Here is a 26,158-nt window from a genome sequence, read left to right as displayed (position 1 = left end):
GAGTCAGAATGCACCACAAAAACATAATCTTTCGATAATCTCAGATAGCTCCTTACATGTTCTGAAATGTTGCTTTGTCTCAGCTCCAAACACAAGAGATTTGGATGTTTTCCTCCGAAAACAAGAGTCGGGCTTTGGTTTCCGGGTGCTCGGAGGGGATGGACCAGACCAGCCAGTAAGTGAAACAGTTTATGGTTGCCTACGTGTTATCTTGTGGTATTGCTGTTAGAATAACTCCTACTCTGTCATCCTGATTTCCCTCTCATTCTAAACAGTTCAGTGATGTCAAAATTGATCAGTAACTGCCTGTGAAGATGAAGAATTGGTTCAGGTTACCTTTCATTTTTCCCTCTTCGTGGCTGACGTTAACCTGCAAGCTTCCCGTGCCCTCTCCGCTATCTCGAGTCTCTTTGGCAGCGGTTTTCTCTGCCCGGCTGATAACGCTCATGTTGTTTCTGTGCTTGTTGCTGCATCTCGGGACCACTTTGCCCGTTGCCACTTGATCCCCACGCTGTTCTTGGCACAGAAGGCTTGTCCGGGTGGAAAGGAGCTGCTGTTCCCTCCCAGAACATGGTCAGGCCGCTCTTTGGATGCAGCCCAGCGAAACAAGGCAACATTTGGGGTTGTTTGTACCACTTTTCCCCCACCTCTCCCACCAAATTTTCAAAAGCGCGTTTGGTTCTGTGAGCCCGCGTGGTTTCTGGTGGATTCATCTCGAGGAGACAAGTGCAGCCTTCCCAGTGCGCTCCTCCAGGCTTTTATTTGCCTTGTGTTTCCCTCTCATCTCAGAAAATACAGAGTGTGGTACTTCAGGATTTTCATGAAAGCCTTGAAGCGGAGCCTGTTAAGACTGGCCGCCTTCTGCAAATGGGGTTTTGCATTGTAACTGGCATCAAAATGTAGCTCTGGAGTTTGCACAGGAGGAGGAATACAGGTGAATGCCAGCGTGGAAACCCCTGGGCGGCCGGTTCCTCTGACATCAGCCTTTAGGAGACTCCTCTATTTCCAAAAATGCCAATATTTCCCTCTGGGAAGAAGTTCTAAGACTTGTACCCAATGTCAGGGGCCATTCCCTCAGCTCTCAAGAGGAAAAGCTTTTAGAACAGATAAAATTTTCTGATTGCAGTTAAGGAATACGGGGGTTTTTTTCAGCCTTTTTTTCCTATTCTTTTCTGTTTTTTCTCCTCAAAAGAAGAGCGAAACCAAAGAATTTTACTTGTGTTGCACTTTCTAGCATTCGTGGTGTTTTGTTTCCATAGCAGCCGGTGGTAAGTCCAGGCGAACGGCAGGAACGCTGCGTGCGGATCATCTGCCCACATGGCTCCACTTCCAAAAACTACTGGCCATAATCTTCCATTTAACTCGAATATGATTCTAACACGTCAAAGAGCGTGTGGTGCTCTTATCTGTGGTATATTTAGTAGCACTTTACGAGGTGGGGGTAGAGAAAATTGATAAGAGGGGTGCAGCTGGTTAAATTCATTATCTAATCACCAAAAGCTGCGCGCTGGAAAAACTTGAAGCGTGGAACTGTCTGAGCAGCTTTTCCGAACGGAATTTGAGTTCTTTCAAAAGCTTTTACTTCTTCCCCAGTCACTCTGGCCTAGATTGGGTAGGAAAAAAATAAAGTAAGTAGAATGAATGACAGAGGCTTTCATTTCAATAATGCCTGGGAAATCGTATATATGCAATAAGTACACAGTGTGTGCTTATATCAAAAGCCGGGCTTTCTAACAAACTGACAAATACACTCAAGAGATAGCAATAATTCCAGAATCCATGGAAATAAGGATTAAAAAAAACCCAAAAACTATTTATGTATTTACTGGATGCTCTGAGCCCCCAAGTTGCATCCACCATGTGTGCAAAGTGCGCTCGCTGGTGACATTTCTGCTGGAATTGAGGGATAATCTTTAAAAATACCTTCTCCAAAGCTCAGTCTTTAAAAATATCTTCCCCCAAGCCCTGGTCTGTTTGGTTCCACCTGGATCCCGCCCATGGCGAGTTCTGGTGAATCCATGTTGTGCTGCATCTGCGTTCTGACATCCAACCCCCCAACTCTGCTCTGCCGACAGATCTACATCGGAGCCATAATCCCGCTGGGAGCGGCGGAGAAGGACGGCCGGCTGCGAGCCGCGGACGAGCTCATGTGTATCGACGGAGTCCCCGTCAAAGGGAAGTCGCACAAGCAAGTTCTGGACTTGATGACCAGCGCTGCTCGCAACGGGCAGGTGCTGCTCACGGTCCGCAGGAAGATCTTCTTCGGTGGTACGTGTCTGTCTGTCCCGAGGGGGTCCTGCGGGGCACAGATCTGGCTAAAGCAACACTTGAGGTTTTGTAATCGGATGGTCTAAAGCTGCTCTGAAACTTAGCGGTTATTGCACGAGAGCTGAGCAGCCTGAGATTGAGGAGGGTCAGCTGTAATGCTGAGTGGCTGGAGAAGAACAGTGTTTAGTAAGTGATGCGTTGGTGCTTGCACAGCTCACACAGGTACGGCTCTGAAAATAATGACAGCAGTGGCGTTTTCTTCAAATCTTTTTGCAGGTATTAGTTAGAACAGCCACTAACGCTGTGCAAATCAAGTAATAACACAGTGTCTTTTCTGTACAATATACTGTATTCTCAAATCTTCCAGCATCTCTGTGTGGCAAGAATAAGTGCATTCAAACCAGAGGTGACTCAGGGCAGCATCTTGTGATACTGCAGTTTTAGATCAATGTCCAGATCAGCAGTGGACAGATTATTGTCCTTAACTTGATGATGCTGATTGTGTGTATGACAGAGCTGGAATGGGGGTTCTGAACTGGGAACAGTGCCTGTTCCAATCAGCAACCACTGTTGCTTTTCCATTGTGTTATTCAGCCAGTAATTCTGAGTATATACAAGTAAAAGGAAAAAGTACTTTTAAGCTTAATTCTCCTTTTCTTTAAGGTGCCTTCCGGTAGTTTGACTACTTTAGGACCAAAATGTTATGGGTTTCCTTAAAGAAAGCCTGGCTTAAGTCTTCAAACTGCCTTTTGAAAAACATTTCCGTTGTTCCAAGTAAACAGTTGTTCCTCACTGTGTACACGCTGCCAAGTCTGTTCAGCTGTGTGCAACGGGCTTTCTGTGCACAAATACGCACACCTGCGTGGGACCCTGGGCCTTTGAAGGCTTTATCCTCCATCTGATTTCCGTTTGATCCAAACTGTATTGTTAATAAACTGACCCCCTACTTTCCCAGGCAGCCAGTGCTCCCTCATGCTGGTGCTGATACTGAGATGCAGGTTTTGCTGTCGCTGCTTGATAAACCAGCACTATTGTTTTTGCCTTATTTGTTGTTTGTCTCTTACCTGCAAGGGGAAAAGCAAGCGGAGGAGGAGGAGTCGCAGCCTGTCCTGACGCAGAACGGTTCTCCCCGACCGAATCGGGCAGAGCTTGCAAACCAGCAACCCCCGGAGGTCTATGACGTCCGTCTGCAGCGGAAGGAGAACGAAGGATTTGGCTTCGTCATCCTCACCTCAAAGAACAAACCTCCTCCTGGCGGTAAGTGCCGTGTTCTGGTGTTGTCACCGCCGCTCGCTGTCCGGTGCTCGTACCACGGCATCGGTGTGAGAGCAGGGCCGCGGCTTGCTGATCAGGTAGAATTCCTTATTTTGGGGGTCTGAGAGAATAGAGACTGCAGCACTTGGGAGAAAACAATGAAGTTGTTCCTGTCAGGCAGGGTGTTTGTCTAGAAAGATCATCAAAATGAAAAAGTAGCACGCTCTGGTGTTATAGCTCTGATAGATGGACGTGGCTTCAGGCATAGTTGTAAAGATAAACGGCAAAATAACCAAGGTTAAAAGGGAAAATAAAAAGAAGTCGTGCGAGCAGCAGCTGTTTGCAGGAAGCCCTGCAGTCCCGCTCAGCCGATGGGAGAGCCCACGCGGGACCAGGTCTGATTTCTGGTCCTGGTGCTGGTGGCGGCTGCTCCCCCGCGGCGCCAGGAAAGGCAGCTCAACAGTTTTGTGCATGAGGTGGCGGGTACGATCATCTTTCTGAGATTCATTCCCTTGGGCCATCAGGTTTGGGTTATCTGCCCCAAAACACAAACCCGCTCCGTGTGTTCACCCACAGACTCAATTCACTGACGCTGAAATACAGGTAACTCCTGAAATCCTTACTCGATTCTTTTAGTGTAAATCACTCTTCTGAAACTTTCTCAGCCGGTTCCAGACAGACCTAATGAAGCATTGCAAGTTTGTCTCTTTTTTTATTGAGCCTCAGACACTTCCTTCTGTTTTTCCATTTCATTTTACTGCACAATAAAAAAACAGCGGGAGCGCAGGGAAGAAAAAAATCTGTTTCTAAATAACATGGTGCTGAATTCATATGCTGTATATTTAGAGTGTGATGCAGTCTTGGCTCAGACGGCACCTTTTCAGGAATGTTCAAGCCAGCTGCTCTGGATGCGCGGTGGTGGGATGTGCAGCGGCCGTGGTCCATGCACGGAGCTGCTGTCACGTTGCCATGGCAACCGCAGGGCAAGATGTCACCCCCTGTGCGTGATGATCACATCCCGCGTCAGAGTGGCCGCGGGTTGACGGTGTGTTGTCTGGTCAGTCAGATATTAAGAAAAAATATTATAAACAGAATTATTCTGGAATATATTAGTATTCTGCTACAATATAGCTACTACACACAACATTTTGTCTGGGGATCTGCTGCAAATCCCTGTTTATTTGATGCTAGAACATAAAGTAGAAGACAACTGAAAGCAATTCAAGTGCTGGAAACATGAGCCCTGTGGTCTGGGCTGTTTTTGACACACAGGAAAAGAGGCGCTGGTGCATCCGCAGGCTCTGCTGTGCAGAACTGTTCTGTGCCGCGGTTTAACGTGAGGCTCCTGTGTTCTTGTAAAGCCAGGATATTTTAAAACAAGTAATCAGCAATTGAGGCTGCAGCCCTGCAGTGCTTTACTCTTCACAGTTGGCTCTTAGGTTTATATAATACTTAAAAAAACAGTCTATTAAGGGAAGTGTAATTAAAATTTAAACTCATGCTGAATGCTAGGAGGCATCAGTTACTTCACAGTAACTTCTGCGTGTGCTGGCTCATTAAAACAATCTGTGATGGCTTTTCAATCTTGGGTGGCTGATGACGATGTGAAAGGGTTTTAGATGTGCTGTCGTGGATTTGAAAAGCATGGATTTGATAATCCTGAGAAGCGCCTGATGTTCCTCACCTCTGCCACCCCCCAGAGGAGAGCGTGTTTGGGAGAGCAGCTGCTACAGCCAACAGGGATTCATCAAACCGCTGGAGGTGCAAACAGGCCTGTATGTGAAGTGCCAGGAGGAGCGTTAATGGAACGTGTGGAGGTCGGTCTGGAGGGGTGTTTGGGAACGAGATACCAAGAAGCAGCGCAGCAGTTCCTGCAGAGAAGAGCCCCGCTGAGGGATGTGGGAAAGACAGGAGCCAATGTCGCTGTGCTCTCAGGCATCCAGCTGAAGCAAAGGCTGTTGTAGACGCGTGGGAAAGCACGCTGACTGATGCGCTTCGACGTAACGCGGGTCGGCTCTGGCGGAGCCGCGTCAGCGCGCAGGCAGCTCTGCGAGCCGCGCTCGCCCCGGGTCCTGCTCGGCTCCTCACGGCGCGATGGCATCCGAGTGCCATCTGCCGTGCTGACGTCCGGCTCAGCAAACCGTGAAACCACATCTCTCCCCGAGCACCAGCGCGGGGCTGCGAGAGGAGCCGGAGCGGAGCATCCCTCCCTCCTTCTGCATTTTGAGTTCTGCTCGTTCCCGCATCCGTGTTCACCTCTGGGAAAGTAACTCGGAAGAGTCTGGATACGGAGCAGAGTGTCACCATGGGCTGAAATGAGGAAACCAAGCCAGGAGAGCTCGCTAAAATTCAAAGCGATTATTCCAGGTGCACGTTCATCTCGGCAGGAACAGGGGCTGTGTCTGTGTGGAGCTGATCTGCACAACTTGCTGAGGTCGCTGCCGCGGTGCTCACCAGGTTACTAAGACAGTTTCTGGCAGGAGAAGTTTGATTCCCTTTTGAAGTGTGTTTAAGGCTTATTTTGTGGTTGTAAGGAGGAAGAATTAACCCATGCATCCAGATGTTGCACGACTGTGTTAAACCGAGTGTCCATAGCTGTCTCTGAGTCCACACGGTGCCTCGGGGAATGGAAAACAACACGTTAGGAGCGAGAAAACAAACAGCTTCAGAGCGCTCCTGGCACTTATTCATCCCTTTGCAGATGTGACCCATTTCCTCCCTGCGTTTTGCTTTAGGCGCAACACCTTGTATGTGACAAGGCCTGTGCTGTCAGGGGTCGCTGTTCCCATTCACTCGGTAGAATGAAGGATTTTTAGTTATGTGCAGGTTTTTCTTGTGCTACCAGTGCCGCGCTTCGGAGCAGGATTGATCTCTGGGCCGACTGTGGCAATCCTGGGCTTGGGTGATGCTTATACAGGTATTAATTGTGTCACCATGTCTGCTTTTGGTTTCCTAGTGATTCCTCACAAGATCGGGCGAGTTATAGAGGGGAGCCCAGCCGACCAGTGCGGGAAGCTCAAAGTGGGAGACCGCATCTCAGCGGTGAATGGCCAGTCCATCGTGGAGCTCTCGCACGACAGCATCGTGCAGCTCATCAAGGACGCGGGCAACGTGGTGACCCTGACGGTGGTGGCCGAGGAAGGTGAGGAGGGAGCCCTCGGCGGGTGGGTGGGTCCTGCCACGCGGCCAGAGCCCAATGTTTGTGACATTTGAAGTTAATTCATGTAAAGTGGGGTATTTTAAGGTGTTTGGAGTTGAGAGTGAAGCTCAACCGTTTGCTCTGAAGGCAGGTGGGGCAGAGAAAGGTGGTTGTACTGAAAAATGAGATACAAGTAACCTGGGGTAGTGGAAGGTGTCCCTGGCCATGGCAGGGGGGTTGGAACGACGTGGTCTTTGAGGTCCCTTCCAACCCAAACCATTTTATGACTCTGGTGACAACACAGCGCAGGGTAAGAGAAGTTCTCATGGTTTCTAACATGAGAGAGGGGGATCGTGCTCCCAGGGAAACATGATCTGTCCGTACCCTGTGTTCATCAACCAAAGAGAAATGGCCTCTCAGAGAAATGGCCTCTCCTGGGGGACCTGCAGCGAGCACAGGGTGGTGGGCAGACAGAAAATCTTCCTGCCCCCGTACAGCGATCGTCCCTCAGTGCTGCGGTGCTGCCAGCAGCAACGTCCCAGGTCAGGGACGTGCCCTCGGGTGCTCCGGGGTCTCAGGGACACCAGCTCCCCAGGTCCTCCCCATTTAGCCACCGAGTTTTTCCTTCCCACCACGTTAGAACACACCAATCCCCTCATGCCGCATCCCTGGGCTAAGGGAGAAAGATGCTGTGGTTCTGTCTGCTGAAACCACCCTTTGCAAAACGGTCCTGTCCCACCGCGAAAACCTCGCGCGGGGTTTTGCTGCGGAACCTGGAGGCTGCTGGTGAATTCCCCACGTGTAAGTGCTGCATCAGTATTTGTGACTATTTGTATTAGTGACTGCGAAGTCCCCTCTTTGGAGGGGCCGTATTTGTAATGAAAGCTCCCATGCAGCACTGTGCTCAGGATGATATTGTTCCTACACAGGCAGTTCACTGTAAATATATAAAATCCAGTCATTTGAAGAGAAAAGCTGTTTTCCAACCCTGCTCACCACTCCGTCTTTCTGGATTGCTGCTCGTGGGTTTAATTAAACTCACCATCGTTATTTTGTCAGAAAGCTGGTTTTCTTCGCCTTTTAAATAATAAATACCTAAAACCAGAATGTGAATAAAGCCAACAGATCATTCTCTGATTTCACATTCACTGCAAATATTTAACATGCTCTCTTAGCCCATAATACAGAATTTCAAAGACTTTATTTTCCTTTTTGTTAATGCTTGAAGCAGAGAGGCTTCTATTTTCTTTATCAAATCTCATTCATTCTGGTTGGAAGGGACACCCCCCGAAGCACTTGCCCAGAGCAATGGTTGTAATGCAACTCAAGTCTGAGTTGCTTGCATTAAATCTGTTTCTCTGCAGCTCTTAATGAGCTTTGTTTTCAAAACAAGCTTTCTGAATCCAACATTTTTGTCCCTTATTTATGCAGGAGCTGGACTCTGCCTAAGAATTCAGCTTTTCCCACTCCCACATTTACAGATTTGGAGCCAAAATGTAGAAATAAGAAACTGAGGAGAATCAACAAAGAAAGGGTGGGGGGGAAGTAAGATGTGAAGGATTTTGTGATGCAGGATTCACCTCCAAAGAGAAAAATGCCTGTTTGACCAGCTGTTGAGCATCACGAAGCAGAAACCTCGGCAGCGTTTTCTGTTCCCCGGCGCATCGTCCTCAGCGCTGTCCCCCGAGATCCTCGTCGTGCCCCCTCCAGCTCCCGCAGACGTGGGAGCTTTGCTTTTCATCCAAATAAACGAATCCCACTTCACGCGCCAGCAGCCGTTCTTTAGCATTTTGCACAAAAGCAGGAGCCTGTCAGCTTTTGTCGTGCGTTAGCTGGGAACACGGGAGAGCAGGCTGCAGAGATTGTACAAACAGATGGCATTTTTCTTGCCTGTGCTTCTAAATTAAAACTCTGAGTATAAACCGGGAGTAAAAGTTGACATTTTGTCTCTAGAGAAAAACCTCTTTAAGGCACGTCGTAGTAACAGCACTGAGCGGTGCTGTAAAGGGCTCCCGAGACCTGGCATTCCCGAGAAATTCACTGTTATAATACACCTTGTGTCTTCCTTCCCTTAAGATGCTGAAGCACTTTGTATATTTTACAGGGGTTGGTTTGTTCTTAAGTGAGAAATGCAGTTAAGATGTGCCTGGGAGAGCACTGGGGCGTCTCTAGTGTGGGTGCTTGGTCTAAGACCCCTTTGTTCTGTCTGATTTGGTTAAAATGATGTTGTTTTTCTAAGGAAAAGGAGCCTAGGTAAGAATAATTATTCCTTGGGTTCCTGGTGTTGGAAAAATCCCCTCCACGCTGTGCCGAGCCTGGGATGCTGCCTGGCTTCGTGTTTGGGAAGAAAAATGTATTAATGGAAAAGGCTGTGGGGCATTGGAACAGGCTGCCCAGGGCAGTGCTGGAGTCACCATCCCTGCAGGGCTGGACAGACGGACATGAGGTTCTCAGGACATGGGGCAGTGCCACGGTGGGTTATGGTTGGACTTGATAATCTCGAGGGGCTTTTCCAACCAGAATGATTCTCTGAAGGTCTCTCTGACTGTTGGTTTTGTTTAAATTTGTCAGAACACCGTGGTCCTCCCTCGGGAACGAACTCGGCCCGGCAGAGCCCAGCTCCGCAGCACCGGCCGCTGGCACCCGCGCAGCCCAGCACCGACAGGTACCGCCTGTGGCAAAAGGAACCGGGAGCAGCTAGAAAACCTTGACCAGGGGGATCGTGAATTCCCGAGTAACATCCGCATCCTTTTACCTCCCTGCAGGGCAGCTACGGAAGGTGAAGCTGGAAAAGAAGGTTCCAATAGTTACAGGCTCTCCTGGCCCGAGCACAAGCACTTGACACAACCCGACGCTGGCGTTGCTGCAGCTGTTGGGAGCCGACACTCCCAGGTACGGGCGACCAGCCGGAGGGTGCAGAGATGGCCAAAATACTCCATCAAGACACTGTACAGCGGCATTGCCACAGTGTTCTCAAGCAAAACATTTCCCTGGCAGATGTGGGTAGAAAAGCCGGGTGTAGAAACACACCAAAGTCTTTCACACAGTGTTTTTGCTAATGTTTTAAATTTTATTATGTCCTTAGTATAGTTGAATACTCATAATTAGAAAAGAAGCACTCATGAGTAGTGATGATTTCAGTTCAAATTGTGGATTGCATGTTTGTCAAAACATAGAAGCGTGTGAAGCATTTTTCCAGAAAAAGACACGTTTAAATCTGCCTGCGCGTCCTCATCTCTCTTTTCTCTGATTCCCGCCCAGAATCCCGGCTGCTTCCCGGTGGAGCTGGAAAGGGGCCCCCGCGGGTTTGGATTCAGCCTCCGAGGAGGGAAGGAATACAACATGGGCTTATTCATCCTGCGGCTCGCGGAGGACGGGCCGGCTGTCAAAGACGGGAGAGTCCACGTGAGTTTGGCTGCTCTCATCAATTTGTTGATCAAGTTGGCTTTTTGACGCGTTAATTTACCTATAGGGGCAACAAACTGTGTGTGGTGCCGGGGGGCAGAGCAGTTACTGGGGATACATTTGGGCAAATTGCCCAGCGGAGCAGGAAGGAGAATCACTGTCCAAGTCAGCGGATCTGTAAGGAATGTTTGTGTGTATTGAGCTGTTGCTGTGCGGTGTTTGAAGGTGTAAGCCGAACGTTTTTCAAACATTATGATGTTAATTCTTATGCTTAAGGAATTCGCTTTCAAATGTTGGAGTAAAAGCGAAAGACGTGGGTACGATGCCCTGTGGTGACTAAGGAGCAGGGTCCCCAGCCCCGTGCCGTGTCCCCAGCCCTGTGCTGTGGCCCCTCAGAGCACAGAGCCGCTGTGAGCACAGATCTGCTGGCCCAGCCTCGGCGTATTCGCGGTTTCACGTCGTATTCGCGGTTTCACGTCGTTCACTGTCTCAGCCCCGATCTGGAGGACGGTGTCGTTTTCTGGAGTGGTTTTCTGGCCGTGTTCTGGATCAGGACAGAGGAGTTTCTCACCCGTTAGGGGCGGCTGAGCGTGACGGGCGGCACGTCCCCGCGTCCCGTCCCGGCGATGAGCAGCCAGCCCGTGACCTCCTCTGGCAGAGACGCTTTATTTAACAGAGCCCAGACACTCTTTAAACTGCTGATTTTATGCGCTAGTGACATCCATTGGCTGATCCACGTATTGCGAAATAGGCTCCATGACTCTTTTTCTGGGTGTTTTTGTACAACCCCTATCCAGCCGCCTGCGGTGTGACCCGTAATTATCTGCCCGGACCTCTGTAAGTGGCTCATTAGCCTCAGGCCCTGGTGCTGATAACTGCAGGGTGGTGATCTCTCCTACCTGCAATAAAAATCCCCTTTCCTTACATTAAACCGGTTCTCCCACAGCAGCATTCGCCTCTGTGTTTGGTGTAGAGAAGTTGCTGCGTTACCTGGTTATCGTGACTTTACCAGGCGCCAGGTTTGCCGAGGTTCATCCATAACCTCCCTCCACGCAATCATCTGGAATTAAAATACATTCAAGCCTCTTATTAAAAACTCTTATTAAAAACTAGTTCGCAGCGTCCGAGATGCATAAAGACTCACCCGGTTGTGCTGTTTTCTCGGCAGGTTGGGGACCAAATAGTTGAAATCAATGGGGAACCCACCCAAGGAATCACTCACACTCGAGCCATCGAGCTGATCCAGGCTGGGGGGAACAAGGTTTTGCTGCTGCTGAGACCAGGGACCGGGCTGATCCCCGATCACGGTACGTCCCGCTGCGCTCTCATCCCTTTGCTTCTCTCTTGAGATAGTTCGCGGTCGTTTTAAAATACGAGGAATGTTTTTTGGTAAAATTAACACGTGACGAGGAATATTACCCGTTGTATATTTGTCATTGTCATAAGTTTCACAGCTCTGTCCAAGCTCATCAAGTTTTCCCGCACAAATACGATAATTAGCACTGATTGCCTTTAAAATTAAAACTGTGATACAGTACTCGGTTCAGAATGCCTATAGTAAGGACTGTACAGATTTACTTCGCTGCTTTTAGCCTTCGAAATGATGAAACGCTTGGTTTCCAAAGCCGAGGCTTGAGAAAGCAGGAGAGAGGCAGCTGTGCTCTCCCAATTAATTCTTTTTGTTGAAAGGTGCGAATTCTGCATCTGCAACAGGAAAACACAACTTTGTAGGGAGGGAAAAATAATGAGCCGAGATCAGGGCAGAGATTTGGTGCCTCTTGCTGTTAATCACACGTTTCCGATTGAAATCTTGCTCGCTGTGCTCTGTGATTTTGGTATCTAGTTCTGGGCTTTTTCTCTTCCTCCTTCAGGTTTGGTTCCTCCCAGCCTGTGTCCCTATGTGAAACCTGAGCAGCATTAAGGGCTTTCAGTGCTTTTCTTGGTTTTTCCTTAAAGACTTGGTAAATCTGCATGTCTTGTGTTCTATCTCTTCCTGTTATTAAAGTGCAAAGCTGTGAATAACCTTGACTTTTCACTGGTTTGAGTGTAAGAGTTCGGGTTCATTTGGTTTCCTTATATTGAACGATGTATTTGCGGTTGTGCTCCGTAGGCTGTAAAGTTGTGCCGATCTGAGGCCGCGTGAGCCCCGCAGAGATCGCACCAGCTTTCCGAGCACCAGTTTGTGCCTAAATCCCGTCTTTGTGGTCGTTGTAGGCTGTAGAATATAGAAAACTGGCTAAATATGACTTTGAGATTATGCTACTACATAATCTTTCTTAAATCAAAGACTTCATCTAACGTCCCGCAACCCCAGTAGTACGTAGATTTGTAGAATGCTTTATTTTTGGTAATCGCTGAGTCAAATCTCTCACCGTTCACTTGCAGGTGATTGGGATAGTTATAATCCATCTTCGTCAAATGTAATATATGAAGAACAGTCACCATTATCTTCATCTTCACATTCCCCATCCGAAGCGTGTTACATACCAGGAGAAGCTTTAACGAGAGTTCCGCTGTCTGAGAAACTGGAACAAGCAAAGAACACTGTGCCTGAAAAGAAAAGCACTTTACCTGAGCCCCAGTTTGAGATGAAGCCTCAGTCTTCTCCCCGGAGAACAAAGAGCAGGTGGGAATGTCCCCCCAGCCCTGGGTTTGAAACCACAAAAGGCCGTTTGGAAGCCGGAAGAGACAGATCCGCGAGTACGGAGACGTTGGCGGCTGCTGAGGGACGCGCGGGATTCCACGGCCCCAGCAAAGGGGAGCCCGGAAAAACCTACGGGAATCTCTTCCAGAAACCCGACAGGTCCAGAAAGAGCGAGAGTAAAGCTGCGGAAATAGGGGTGAACGGCAGTCACAGGAAGGAGCATTCCAGTGGAGATGGAGGGAGGTCCGCCAGTCCCCAAAAGCATCTCGGGAGCGCAGAAGCGGCAGCCAGGTCCCAGGAGCACCCACACGGGACAACTGGTGGTGCTAAGGCGACCGGTGAGCAATTGAGAGGTGGAAACGCTAAAACAGGAGTTTCCAGGAAAGACACGAGGCAGAAAACCGGCGGAAAGAGGGAAGGGTGGTCTCCAGAGCGACAACGCGAGCAGAGAAACGTTCCATTGGGTGACTGGAGGAGAAACGCGTCCGAAGAGGAAACAACGAAGCAAAACCCTGGAGAGCTGAGTTCCGGCAGATTCAAAACTTCCAGCCTTTCCAATATTCCGCTGCTTTCCACAGAGAGGCCGAGGAGGCTGGAAACGCAGGAGAACAGACACGGCCCGGGAGCCGCAGACGACGGCGTTTCCAAATCCGCCAGTAGTTCCCCAGTCAAGAAAACACCGATAACTCCTGGACCTTGGCGAGTACCGAGCGCGTGTAAAGTCACCCAAACAGCAGCTGCGGCTGACAAACGGGTTTAACTGAGACCGTTCTAATCGAGTTTCTGACAATGGTCATTTAAAAGCGTTGTTTCTTTGCGCTAAGTTGTCAGGTTTATTTTTCAGAAACTGATTAAAGGGTGGGAAATGTTTGATTCATTCTTAAATTATCGAAGTGCATGAAGGACCTTTTGGATGCTTGACCGAACCCTCCGGCGCTGCTGCCCCGGCCCCGTGGGTGCGTTTGCTGCTCCCATCGCGCTGCTCGGCTCCCCAGATCGTGTTGTGAGTTCCCCAACAAAGTTATTTAACGCCTGTATTGCCAATGTGATCATGACTCACGTCTTGCTCTCGTGCCAAGTCGTCTGCTGTATCCAGTCGGTCTCATCCTTCTCCTACCTACTCCAGGCCCAGAAAAGGCAAAGTTTGGTTGGAAATGGGTGTTTTCTCGAGCATGTTGCATGTTTACATGAGGAAATACATGTGTTCTGTTCTTACTGGGTCAGTAAGAAGATGGGTGAGTTGGTTCTAGGGCAGCAAATGAGCCACTGATGCTGTTCAGTTGATGGTTTATCTTAAATTTTAATACAAAATCACATAGATAAAAATTTGACATAACCCATGTTTTGTAATTTTGCATTTAATGAACACAGCAAGATGGCTTTATTTTCTCGATCCATAAGGAGGCTCAGAAGAACTGTTCACAAACGTCTGTCTGAAAAGAGGAGATCGAGGGTTCTGCTGAATCACAGACCTCGGGTGGTGTCGCCGACGTCCCTGTGACCACGACGAGTTCCCGCTCCGCACCAAACTCCATTACTTACCGCTGGTTCAGAACGGCGTCTTTTCCCGCTGTCGAGGTAACGACTGACCAGGACAGAACCCGTTTCAGTGACGTTCTTGCCTGTTTATGTTCGAAATCTCCCAGAATTTATTTTGAACGCCTGAGCTGCCCCAAGAGTGCTGAATAGGATGATACATAGGGTACGTGAGACTTACTATCTGTTGTTTGGGCTAGAATAGTTTACTAGGAATGTTACTCCCAGACTCTGCCGACATCAGCCCTGCAGCTGTGAGAACAGCAGGCAGCGGAAACCAAAGGGGTTTGTTTTCTTCCATAGTTTCAGTGAGGATTTCCTGGCATTCCTGGTGTTTCCCGAGCGCAGAAGGTGGGACGGGGAGCCCGTCGGAGCCGGTTGCAGGGGGGCGGAGTGTGGAAGCTCAGCCTTCCCTCACCACCTTCAAATTCAAATCACACCGTTTGCTCTTTGAAAGCGAATGGGTGAATAGCTCGTTTTGGCTTTGACACTGTTAATGATTTTAGAGCTTAATGAAGCACAGCGACTCGGCTCTGAGTTCTTCAGTCCTGGGGACGAACAGCATTTTAAACCCAGGCTTGGACAATTCCACAGGCTTTACAGCAGATGTGACCTGTGCTCTGCTGCTCGACTTGGGGTGATCCGTTGAGATTTGCCGTGTAGCATAATACGTACAAATACTCCCTGTGTGGAGTATGACTGTGAAAATATTTAATACTTTGAAGTAGCCTGTGTAGATATTAACCATGTATTCTTAACAAGAGGTTGTTCTATGTTGACTGTCTGCACTTGCCCTCACCACTGAGTATGGTGACAAATTCAGCTGTTTATACAAAGATTAATTAGCACCACTGCAATTACTTCCCTGTCATCAGCTCTATTTTTTCTGTATGTTCACGTGACCTGATGTAGTGTCTGACCTGTGTGTGATTTCTCCTTCCATAGAACGTGTTTCTGTATCAGAGGACTTGGCACCGTGGCCTTGGAATGCTGAGCAATGTATGGATGTCCTGGGTGTAAATGTTTATATACTGTACAGCACCTTTATACATAACTTCTGAGGTTCTGACTAGAGAGAGACCTGTAAATCGCTCATTATTTTTTATATAGATATTAAAAAGAAACTCCCGTTCCTGGCCTGTTGGTTTTGCACTGTATGAAATAGAGTCTGTGTTGACTTTGTGGTATTCAAACAGCTGGACCCACGACCCAGGGCTTGGCCACAAACATAACGCTCTTCTGGAAAACAAACGCCATTTATTATTGGAAGCGTCCTTGACTCCGTGTTCATATAACAAATAGTCGACAAAGGTATTATAAAAATCATCAAGTCATGTAGAAACAGTTGGTAATGATGAAACACTTGTACTGTAGGTTTATTTGTACATTTTGATCTATAAAACTGTCATCTCCTTTTACATCTTACAACTTTTCCGTGTACAGAAAACAGCTGTAAACAACTGACTACCAAAAAATCCTTCTGCCATCTTCCCCCTTCTGTGAACCAATGAAGCTATGAAAAGTTCCTCAGCTTTTTGCCTTTTTCATTACTCATAAATAGAAGACAGTAGAGTCAGTTCAGGAGGATTAAGAGATGTCTGGAAAGCATTTTGCTTCTCTCCAACACCCTTTCTAAACACTCACCTGAGGTGTCACAAACAGAGCAAAACAGTCCCGAGTTGCTAAATGCTTCACCTGGAAGGTTGTTCTCATGTAGCTGATGTTTTTACTTGCAGAAGACCCAACGTAACGAACCAGCAGGAATCTTACGTTGCTTAACTGGCAATGCGGAGGCGGAATTTACCTTGTGCAGCCCGAGTTCCACTGCGGCCTCCAGCAGTTCGGGGCAAAGAGACGGAGCCTCGAGCACACGGAGCCTTTAGGGAAAGAAAATCCTCTCCCACATCCAGATACACGCAGGCGCACGGTGTCGGTCGGAGCAGAGCGCTGACAGATGCTCAATGGGAACGTTTGGGTGTCTCTCCGGGCTCTGGGTGACACGGGAGGGCTGACCCTTCATTCTTTGCACACACAGGGGTCTGATTTTACAGCCCCGAGGCCCCTGTCCCGCAGGTTCTCGTGGGTGATGCCCCAGCACCCACAGTTCAGCCAGTTCCAGTGCGGCCACCAGCACTTGGCCCCATTAATTCTGTTAATTCCTTATGGCCGTGCCAGGGCCTGACTTCACCCATTGACCAGTTCAACCCGTTTGTTGTAGAACAGTAAAGCAGCGGGAGAACTGCTGAAACATACACCGAGAAATCTGTTTAAAAAAAAAAATCATAATGACAGATTTCCGTAGTTGGAGAGCACCTCTGCTTCTTGCCCAAGGTGTCGGTTCTCTTCTCTGCTCTGTCCTTGGTCAGGTCACGGTTTGATTTTCCAGAGCTGAAAAGAGATAGTGAGAGTGAGCACAGGTCTGAAAGCGACAGGTAAGACTCGGTCCCTGGCCCGTCCTGCACCACGAGCTCTGGTTTAAAAGCACGAGCCGCAGGACGGCTGCATCGTCATTCTGAAGGGAAAGAGCCCAGCTTTCCAACTAATGGTTTTAGGTGGGCACTGAAGACCTGAGCGGGGCTGAAATTTAAGTCTTCCCCTCCCAGACTGGCTCAGGGAGATGGAGATTCCTTCAGCGGGGTCTGTTCCCCAAATTCCCATCTCCCGGAGCCTCAGGCAAAGCCACGATGCATCCACTGGGGTGGAATTCGGCAATGGCACAAAAGTGACCCCGACGCGACGGTTCCCGTTAGTTTGCATGGGAGTTGTACTTACTCTGATGTTGAATCCTAGAAGATCACTTACAACGCCTGAGACAGCGGAGAGTATTACAACACGTGTTATATTGTAGATTAAGGGATTCATGGTCAGTCCGTACAGCCTGAACGGAGTGTCTAATTCCTGCAGTGAAAGCGGGGAAAACCAAACTCCATTAGCGTTAGGCCGTACCAGAATTAATCTTTTAGCTTAATACTGGTGCGCTGGCAGACTTTGCCAACCATGCGCTGCCCTGTGTCCGTACTGACATGTAGGTACAGAAATCCCCACTCTATTTCAGGCCTCCCAGTCCAAAGCTGTTTTCTAACATCAAGTGTTTGCAGCACTAATTAACCACAACAGTCTCGTATTGCTTGATACGGCACAGCTACGGAAGCACAGAAAAACCTTTGTGAGACCCGAGTTACCTCACTGACAGACAATCCAGTGGGGAGAGCAAAACCACAGCTGTCAGGAGTGCTCACCCAAAATGCAGCACCTGTGTGTTTTTACCCAGAGCAGCTTTTACCTTCAGGAGCTTTGTGGACAGTTTCAAAACATTGTTCACTAGTGAGAGCTGCTCTTTCTTGTTCGGCTTCTTCTCCATCTTCAGGTATAAGTTGATCTGTGACAGACATTGCAGACCAGATGTGAATATTCCAGCACTCGCCCCCAACTCATTTCTAACTGTGGGAAATTAGAGCTGATTTTTGCATCTGCCGTCACTCCTGAACAAGCGATGCAGCCACAGACAGAGCAATTTCGCAGTGAGATCATTGTTCTTTTCCAATGGACACGGCTGATGTGCTAACCCAAAGACAAAAATCATCTACAGTTCAGAATGTGAGTCTGTGCAAATGTTTAACAGCGCGTCCCTTCCCAGCTGTGCAGCGGTTCGGTGCCTTTTGTCCAGCACAAGGGTTTCTTTCTACATTTTAAAATTCGCAGTATTTTTTAAACTCGTTTTAAATGCAAAAATTCTATATAACCAAGCTACAAAGCCAAAGGGAGAGTATGTTAAATGGAGATACCTGCTCGGTGAGCAAGATGGAAATGTTACTGTACTTCTTGTTGGTCTCAGAGCCCAAAGATGCCAGACGTAGTAAAAAGAGAAGCAGCGCGGCCTCCCAGATGAGGAACTCCCAGTTGTGAGCTGCGCTCAGGAATGTTTTGTGACCCTTAAGTACCTGTATTGAAAAGACAAATTAAAAACAGCGTCCCCTGAGCCGTGATGTCGCTGCTGCGGCATCAAAAACTCGCCTAAGAAACATTAACAAATCTCTTGCCAAAACCAAACCCCGAGAAAACTGCTCCAGCATTAACACTTCTTACTAAACACAAGGTTTAGTGAGGGATTAAAAGGTGCAAGTAATAATTAGGGACTTGCTTTTCAACAGGAGGGGTTAAGGAGGGTGCTGCAGTCAGCCCTCTGAAATAACACGTCCCCTGAACGCTGGAGGTGTTTGTGCACAAAAGCCCACGGTCTGAAAATTCCCTAATTATAAAAACCCACTTTCCTCTGGAAACACGATGAACATTGTCACCAACTAAACACAACAAAGCGCTTAAAAAATGCAAACCCCTCCCTATTACTTAGGAGACAAAAGCTACAGATGGAGCACCCTGCAGGGGGGCGGCAGAAAAACCTTCAGGACTTTTGGTACTAGTTCTTAAAAGGTTAAAACCTCACCTGGGCACAGCATATAAAAGCAATTGAAAGAGCCAGTAAAAAGATGGACGATACGACAACATCCACAGATCGCTGGGGGCCTCGGCGCTGCGGAAACAAAGACACCGAGTGAGGGGAAGGTCTGGACGCAGATCGGGACGTGGGGCTCACCCCAAAGAGCTGCAGTTGGGCGATGGCTCCGGCGCTGCCGTCCCCGTAGAGAGAACAGTCCGTGTCCCCAGAGAGCTGGTGACACCCACTGTAATAACCAAACGCACCCAGCGCGGCTCAGAACTCACCTTTAGATAGGAACGAAGGGATAACCAGATCTTAATGTTTTCTACTTTCTTCAGTCTGAAGTGAGGAATTTCGTATTTCCTGGCTTTCCGAGCAGATGTAATGTGACTAAAAAGCTTGGCAAACAAAAACCTCTGCGAATCAAAAATAAAAAGCATACACACACAAACAGAACTTAGTCTAAACCAAAAAAGATTGCTCAGCATTGCTGAAAGGTAACGGGGAGTGGTGCTCGGCCTCGTGATGCTCCGGGGAAGCCTCAACCCAACCTCTCCAGTAAATCCCGGTGGTCCATTAAATGGTCCATTAAACTCACCTGTTTGTACGTTCTCTCAGCAACACACATCATGAAGAAAAACATCCAGGTTAAGCAAAGTCTCTCCAGGAAGTTGATGACAGACAGAACGACGACGGCGGTGCTGGCAGGCGCCCCACAGAAGATGTGCAAAAGCTCCTTCAGAGAAATGGAGCACAGCTGCTCCAGGTTGTCAGCGCGGAAGAGCCTGTAGAGGAACGGCAGGAACGCTAATGCAATGGTGATGACGTTCCCCAGCATCTGATAGCCCACTCCTTGCTGGTAGGCATTAACCTGGCAAGCAGGAACAAAAATAGGATCATTACCTGGGGTTGTGCATCAAGGAAAAGGCATTAATTCAATGTGGCAGCATTAAGTCCATCAAGCATTCAGTTCCCCTTCAAAGGACAGAGCCTAAAATAACTCCACTCATTTCAGTCCAAAACCAACAACAATCGGTCAGGCAACAATAAACCCACCACCGTCAGCGCACTGCGCACAGCCAGCGACAATCGGCACTCAGCAACCTCCCAAATTGTGGTTTATGCAATTTTTAAGTAACATATGGGCCAACTGTGCCAGCAGTTGAGAAGGGACCAGTTTTACACTGCACTTGATATTTGCGTGTGTAACTATTTTCAGGTTTTTTGGTGGCTGTTTTTAGAGTGTGAGGGAGAGAGGTTGCGCCACCGTACAGCCCCCTTACCCTGCTCATGATAATCCCGCTGATCTCCAGCACGGACATGTCCACCTTCTTACAGTCGTTCCCTTCCCAGATCAGCGCACTCACTTTTGCAGATGCTGGGCTTGTATTCTGCAGCCAAAGCAAATGGTTCTACAGAAGAGAAAAGAGTGCAAAAGGTGTATAATGCGTTTCTGTCCCGCTATTAAATCATGCTTTTTCCTATAAAGTATTTAGATTGAGAGGGGGATTCCAAATTTGTCTTTGGGTGAAATAATCTGGTTTAGGATTAAGCAGTGGCCCAGATAATAATACCAGGGGGGAGGAGGGAGCTGATAATTGATGCAATTTAGATCATTGTAGACTCCCGTGTGATTAGAATGGGCTTATCCAGCATTAGGTCGCTCACATTATACCAACAGCATTCAGACACGTCTTGGATATCATTTGGGCAGACGGGGGGAAGAGGGGCACCTGAAATGGGGGGGAAAAGAGACGGGGGGGAAGACAAACCTTTCATAGTATTCTCAGCTACTGGATACAGATGGACAAACCTGCTGGAAAACGTCTTCCTTCAGATCCCGCCTGGCTCCCCGCACCGTGGTGTCCTCGCTGTCGCTGGTGCAGGACGAGCGGCACTCGGGGCCGTGCAGCAGGTCGTCCCACAGCATGTCCTCTGTCTCCGAGTCGTGGCGGGTGCTCTCCGAGTCCCGCCGGCTCCCTGCGCTGCTCCGGCCTCCCACGCTCACGCAGGACCTCAAGTCCTTCGAAAATGAACAAAATATACACAGCCCGTTTGGAAAACATTTGCAAAACCACCCCAAATGGGCTTCCCGGGGCAGCGGGGAACTGCCAGCACACCCGCCTGCCGCAAACTGGGAAAGAAAATGGAACTTGCTGGTAGTTTTTGCACAGGCAGCATTAGTTCCCCGCTTCTATTCCCAACTTTATCAAATAAAAGTTGCCTTATTCTAATGCAAAAGTTTTCTACATAATCTAGTTTAAGATTTATTTGATTTATTTATCTATTTTTATATTTATAATTTGATATTCCTATATTTTCTATTTTATTTTCAGGTGGCGGGGGTGGCAAAGGGGACGATAAACCAAGTAATGAAGTTTATTAGTATATATCACAGAAAAATGTATTTCTTCCTTTTAAAATTAAAAGTTGTTTGCATAAAAGCTACAATACGGTGATGCCTCCCAAACCACAAGAGCAATTGTAGCAATTCAACAGGAGCAATTAGAGGCAGCTTGGACCATCCTGTGCTGCCAGGAGAGTGATTTTTTTTGTTTGCTTGGTTTTTGTTCACCAAAGTAGGAAACTCACAATTGTGAGCAAAGTTTATGAAGCTGCAGACGAGCAGGGAGTGAGGCCACCCCTGATTCTGAAGATGCTGTGATTTAATCAGGGTCTGTTCTGGCGGGGAGGACGTCCCTGCGCTGGCCAGGCCCAGTAAACTCGACTTTGTGACTGTACCTGACTGTATAACACGGATTCCAGTTCCGATTCCACGACGCTGTCAGAGTCTCTGGCACCTTTCAGGACGTGCTTAACCTGCCAAAACCAAAGGAAAACCAGCTCATTATCCACAGCAAAGAATTGCGTGCAAAACAGCACAAATTGCACATGAGTACCTGTGGGACGGCGTAGTTCAGGGAAATGAGAGGCCGCTTTTTCTTCTCTTCATAGCTGTTGTCACTGGAAGCCCCTTCTACATTCTGGCATAACAAGATCCTTTGTGCTGTCGCTTCAGCATCCTCCTCGCTCGAAAGCTCGTCAGAAACGGCCCCTCTGTTGGTGCAGCCGTCCTAGAAATGCAGCAGCCCAAGTAAGACAAGGGCTCCAATAAAGGACCGGCCCGAATTGCATCAAACCAAAGGTTCAAAGCCACCATTTAACACCTTCCCGACCCAGAGGGGCCTCACAACTCCACAAAGCTTCATGTTTTAAAGATCTCTACAGAGGCCACGATGCTTTAACTCTTCTCTCTCCCCAAGGGGTGTTTCAGTCTTCACTTCCCTGCTTTCCCTCTGAGAGGATATTGTGGGGAACAGCTTGCAAGGCAAATTGTTTTACAGAACCGCTTTGGAAAATTGCTAATTCATTTATTTTTAATCATTATCAGCAGCCTTCCCTGACTGAACATCTTGTGATCGGGAGTCTGTACAACTAAACAAGCACTTTGAGAAATGTTCAGTTGAGAAGTAAAAAAGGATTTTAGGTTACCCATAAGCAAGCAAAGATTAGTAGAAAAAGGAGTATCTTGTATTAGACCAAATCACACAGTTTAAGCACCAACAAACTTTTGGACACACGGAGAACACAATGAAATTTGAGGCTTCAAATGGACCTTTCCTGCTGGTACCTGATGGCTCTTTTCCCCATCAGAAAGCTTATTTTTCTCTTTGAAGTGCAACAGTCTGTGTTCAGATCTGGCGTGTCTGTGCTTGATGCCGTTATTCACAGCATTCACTCCACTTTCTGTCTCCGTCCCTTTCTCAGCTACCAACTTTACTCTTCTAATCCTATGAGAGAAAATACAATTAAAGGCTTTTCTGTCAAGGAAAGGCTCTTTGAGGAAAATATCGCAGTCTCTCTCACTTGCCACGCAGGCACAACATTGAACAGTATAGCTAAGGGAATATATAATTGTCTTCTCCTGACAGGCTCTTTGTGTCCTGATTGGGTTGAAGAGACTTATCTCTGCCTCACTCCCACTGGATGGTTCTTTTGTAACTCTAATAGCACCTTAAAACTTCTAAATGTTTTTCTTAGCATTATTTGGAAAAAAAAGTAGAGCCATTCAGAAGGCAAAAAGTCCTCATCAAGAGAAAGGACCTGTCAGTTGAAAACTCATCAAGAAACTCACCTGAGAAAACAGAAGACAATGAACTATTATCCCAAACAATCCATCCCCCTTTCCCTTGAGTTACTTTAAGGAAAAGTGAGGTGGTGAATGAGATGACTATCCAAGCAACTCCAACTAGGAGGCACAACTGCTTCTGAACTCAGGTGGAACAGCAATGTAATTCCAGCACACACATTCAAGGAATGTCACTTATCTGATTGATAAAAATAAGCTCGGCCGCTTTCTGCAGCTCATCTAACGCTCAGTTTTAGCTGTAGTGTGAGACATGGAATCATCTCTAATAAGGACACACTAAAAATTCATGAGGAATCAGCCTCCTTCAATACCAAGAGTAGTTTTAGTTCAAAATAAACTAACTGGCAAACTTTGGGGATGCCGGTGACCACGTAACATTGTCTTCATTTTCCAGCTATCAAATTGTCCACGGTGTCATCACAAATACAACAAACCCATGAAGATCACATACCTCCTTCGGAAAAGCACACTAAATACATTGTTAAGAGGGGACGCAGCTTCAGACTGCTCTTCTTTACTATTTTTGTCAGGAGAAGACCAACTGTTCCCATCGACACCCACGGATTTGCGTAACTTCCTGATTTTTAAAGAGAGGATAATTAAATTTGCATAGCAAGCCACTTTTAGGTCTTTCTCAAAAGATCTGAATCAGATTTGAACAGCCTTTTAGATGCTGTTTTTCTTAAGTCACGCAGACAGAATGCTTATTTCCAAATAAAAGACATTTTATTTGGACTAAGAGAAATTATGCAATCAATATATCTCTAGTACAGGATGCAAATGCCAAAATCTGGACAAAACTCCACCCACATCCTATGTTCAAATATATCAGCATTTAAACTGTTTGGGGGGCAACCAGACCGGCTTGCAAAAGCCTGAAGTTGCCCTTCTGCACGGAACGGCCTCCTCCGGCCACAATAAGAAACTATTAAAAGCTACATTAGAAAAAGGCCCAACTGACAACTAAACCAGACCTAGCAGAGCCTGGTAAATTCGCTGCTTTTGTCTTGGTTATGAGATTACAAGACAGAAAATGCTCATTTTCAAATTTATGGTTAAATAACATGTACGCAAAACCAGACGATATTTACCCACTAACATCTACCGTCGTACCCTTTGATGCGGCCAAACGAGCTCGTTCCGCACTCACCTCCTCCGCCTGCTGAGCCCGTTGTTTGCTGAAGGTTTGTTCATCTGGGTGGAAACGATTTGACAGTGAACAGTTCCCATCAGTAACATAAGGCACATGGGTCCCATGACTTCACTCGCGTTCACCACGGGGATGGTGAAATACAACACAACAGCTACGACTGCAAAGGAGAAAATCGTACCGAATGTGAAAATTAAGAGCACACCCCAGTTCTTCTATCTTAACTATTTCAGTCTGGTTTATATAATTTTGGCAAATACTAGTGCTGCGCATCTTGCAATCTACGTTAAGTTTCAGATAGGGTCCTTATGCTTTAGAATATTGACTACAAAATTATGTGGCGTTCCTTACAGAAAAAGGATTGTGGCACAGACTGGCACCAGCCCTCACCTTGCATAACGTAGAGCACCAGGAGCCACATAAAGATACGCTGGGAGGTGACCTGTATCCACCACTGGCTGAATAACGGAAAAAACACAACTCGCACAATTCCCTTCCGAGTTAGCGACGTCCAGGGAATTTCAGGCTTGGCTTTGGCAAACGTAGAGCCTGGGGATTAAAAATGAGTTGTTAATGGCGAATTACAAGCATTTCTTTACCTGTGGCCAAACCAAACCCCACCAGAAGGCTGCAGTTCCAAAGGGCGACAAGAATCTTTTAGAACCCCCTGGGCATAATGTAGCAAGACTGGGCATAACGTAACAGAGAAACACCAGCACTATAGAGACTGAACGTGAGGCAAAGCAGGATGTCCCTGGTTTGCAAGCTGGGAAAGCGGAATGTTCCGCTAAATGAAGAAAAAGCTACGTGACGTTTGCTGAGTAGCAGCACAAAATGACAATGTGCATGCTCAAGAAAGGAGGTCAAGAAGCCAACACTGGGGACCACTAGAGACCCCTGATAAAGGGTCTGGAATACCAAAGAAGGACTTCTGAGAAAGGGCAGGGTGCCGGAAATAATTTACATCTAATGCGTTAGCTAAGCGGTATAAACAAATAAATATGTAATACGTCTATGCAATAAATACCAAGAAGCACGAATCACGTGTGTGCTTGATTTGAGGAGCAATCCTCTGAGCGTCCAGCACACTGCAATAAAAGTGCTGCGTTTTAACAGCGTTAAAAAGTCTTTTTGCCGACTTTATATCGCTACCTCAATACCTATCGTTATCCTGCCTCCAAAAGCGGCCAAGAGCTGGTGTCGAGGAAGATAAAACACAGGAACAAACGTATGCATTCCTTACCCAAGCATGATAGGGCTATGATCGGTGTTCATAATCAATACTGGTTATGAGTATCAATATTTAAAACTGTCATTAAGAAATTAATTTTCCTTGTTGTCCTCAGCACCACAAAATTAAGCACACTAAGAATATGTTCAAGCAGCCGCTTTTGCAGACCAGGTCTGATCTAGAGAACAGACACAGAGCTGGGTGGAAAACTCAAATTTGGGACTTCTTGAAGAGGCAGCAAAAAACTAGAATATTTTCCAGTTTGAACACACCTACTATAGAAATGCTCAGTGTATTTAGCATCGTTTTGAACCAGAGTTTGGGATAACGGTGAGCAATTTGCATCTGACATTCAAGCTGTCTGTATTTTCAATGTATCCTCTCAGATGTCACAAACCGGAAGGGAATCCCAGCCGGGAACCGCTCACCTCTGATCAGATCCACGTCGATCAGGTCGGGCTGGATGTGGCCCTTCTTCCTAGGCTTGGTTTTAAGACCCTGCAAAACGAAACCCAAAGGCCCGTTAGCTGCGAAAGGCCCCGAGGCCGGGCCGCCCGGGCAGAGCCCCGTTACCTTCATCTCGGTCTGCTCGATGGATTTCTCCCATATCTGCTGGTCGTAGGCCCCGATCTGCAAGGGGAGGAGGAGGCTGAGGGTCCGGCCGGCTCCGCGCCCGCCCGCCCGCCGCACTCACCTTCTTCTGGTACCAGGAAATGGCATCTCTGTCGCGAGAGGCCATGGGGGGAGCAGCGGCGGGATCGGTGGGACCTGCGGACAACGGGGCGGCCCGGCCCCGGTACCGGCGCCAGCACCGGCCGGGCCGCTGTTACCCTGGAGACCGCCGCGAGCGCGGCGCTCGATTGGCTCCGCCTACCCCCTCCACCCCCCGCGCAGGCAGCGCTAGGAGAGCGCCGAGCTCCGCTCCGCCCCCCCGTAGAAAGAA

The 26,158-nt window shown here is 47.9% G+C and overlaps 2 protein-coding genes across 6 annotated transcripts in view; one reads left to right on the top strand and one right to left on the bottom strand.

Moving 5' to 3' along the window:
• The window catches only part of MAGI3 (membrane associated guanylate kinase, WW and PDZ domain containing 3), a 52,906-nt gene extending 39,323 nt beyond the window's left edge, over positions 1 to 13,583 (top strand). Inside the window, exons 13-22 of one of the 2 annotated variants that reach the window (XM_082069186.1) lie at positions 84 to 175; positions 2,076 to 2,268; positions 3,340 to 3,525; positions 6,479 to 6,664; positions 9,233 to 9,326; positions 9,427 to 9,553; positions 9,923 to 10,066; positions 11,235 to 11,373; positions 11,938 to 12,027; positions 12,452 to 12,590. In XM_082069186.1, the coding sequence (XP_081925312.1) occupies positions 84 to 175; positions 2,076 to 2,268; positions 3,340 to 3,525; positions 6,479 to 6,664; positions 9,233 to 9,326; positions 9,427 to 9,553; positions 9,923 to 10,066; positions 11,235 to 11,373; positions 11,938 to 11,987 (1,211 nt within the window). In that variant the 3' untranslated portion in view covers positions 11,988 to 12,027; positions 12,452 to 12,590. Of the gene's footprint in view, positions 1 to 83; positions 176 to 2,075; positions 2,269 to 3,339; positions 3,526 to 6,478; positions 6,665 to 9,232; positions 9,327 to 9,426; positions 9,554 to 9,922; positions 10,067 to 11,234; positions 11,374 to 11,937; positions 12,028 to 12,451 lie in introns of both variants that reach the window. The other variant, XM_082069185.1, reaches the window with a different exon arrangement.
• Positions 13,584 to 15,526: 1,943 nt separating this feature from the next.
• Positions 15,527 to 26,078, bottom strand: PHTF1 (putative homeodomain transcription factor 1). Of its 4 annotated transcripts, XM_082069190.1 has the most exons (18): positions 25,910 to 26,078; positions 25,789 to 25,845; positions 25,644 to 25,713; positions 24,375 to 24,533; positions 23,985 to 24,144; positions 23,286 to 23,411; positions 22,316 to 22,475; positions 21,585 to 21,758; positions 21,427 to 21,504; positions 20,498 to 20,707; positions 19,968 to 20,096; positions 19,283 to 19,555; positions 18,969 to 19,100; positions 18,691 to 18,777; positions 18,032 to 18,187; positions 17,530 to 17,625; positions 17,019 to 17,144; positions 15,527 to 16,634 (listed from the first exon to the last, which is right to left on the bottom strand). In XM_082069190.1, the coding sequence occupies exons 1-18, from the start codon at positions 25,952 to 25,954 to the stop codon at positions 16,614 to 16,616; spliced, it is 2,259 nt and encodes a 752-aa protein (XP_081925316.1). In that variant the 5' UTR covers positions 25,955 to 26,078; the 3' UTR covers positions 15,527 to 16,613. The 4 variants fall into 4 exon arrangements, with proteins under 4 accessions (XP_081925316.1, XP_081925315.1, XP_081925314.1 ...); XM_082069189.1 differs by having other exon boundaries at positions 25,644 to 25,845; XM_082069188.1 differs by having other exon boundaries at positions 15,527 to 17,144.
• Between the last annotated feature and the right edge of the window lie 80 nt (positions 26,079 to 26,158).

Source organism: Streptopelia decaocto, assembly GCF_964273445.1.
Source record: "Streptopelia decaocto genome assembly, chromosome: 19".
NCBI classification, from domain to species: domain Eukaryota; kingdom Metazoa; phylum Chordata; class Aves; order Columbiformes; family Columbidae; genus Streptopelia; species Streptopelia decaocto.
Note: the sequence above shows the minus strand (reverse complement) of the source record. Positions and strands in the feature narration are given on the sequence as shown.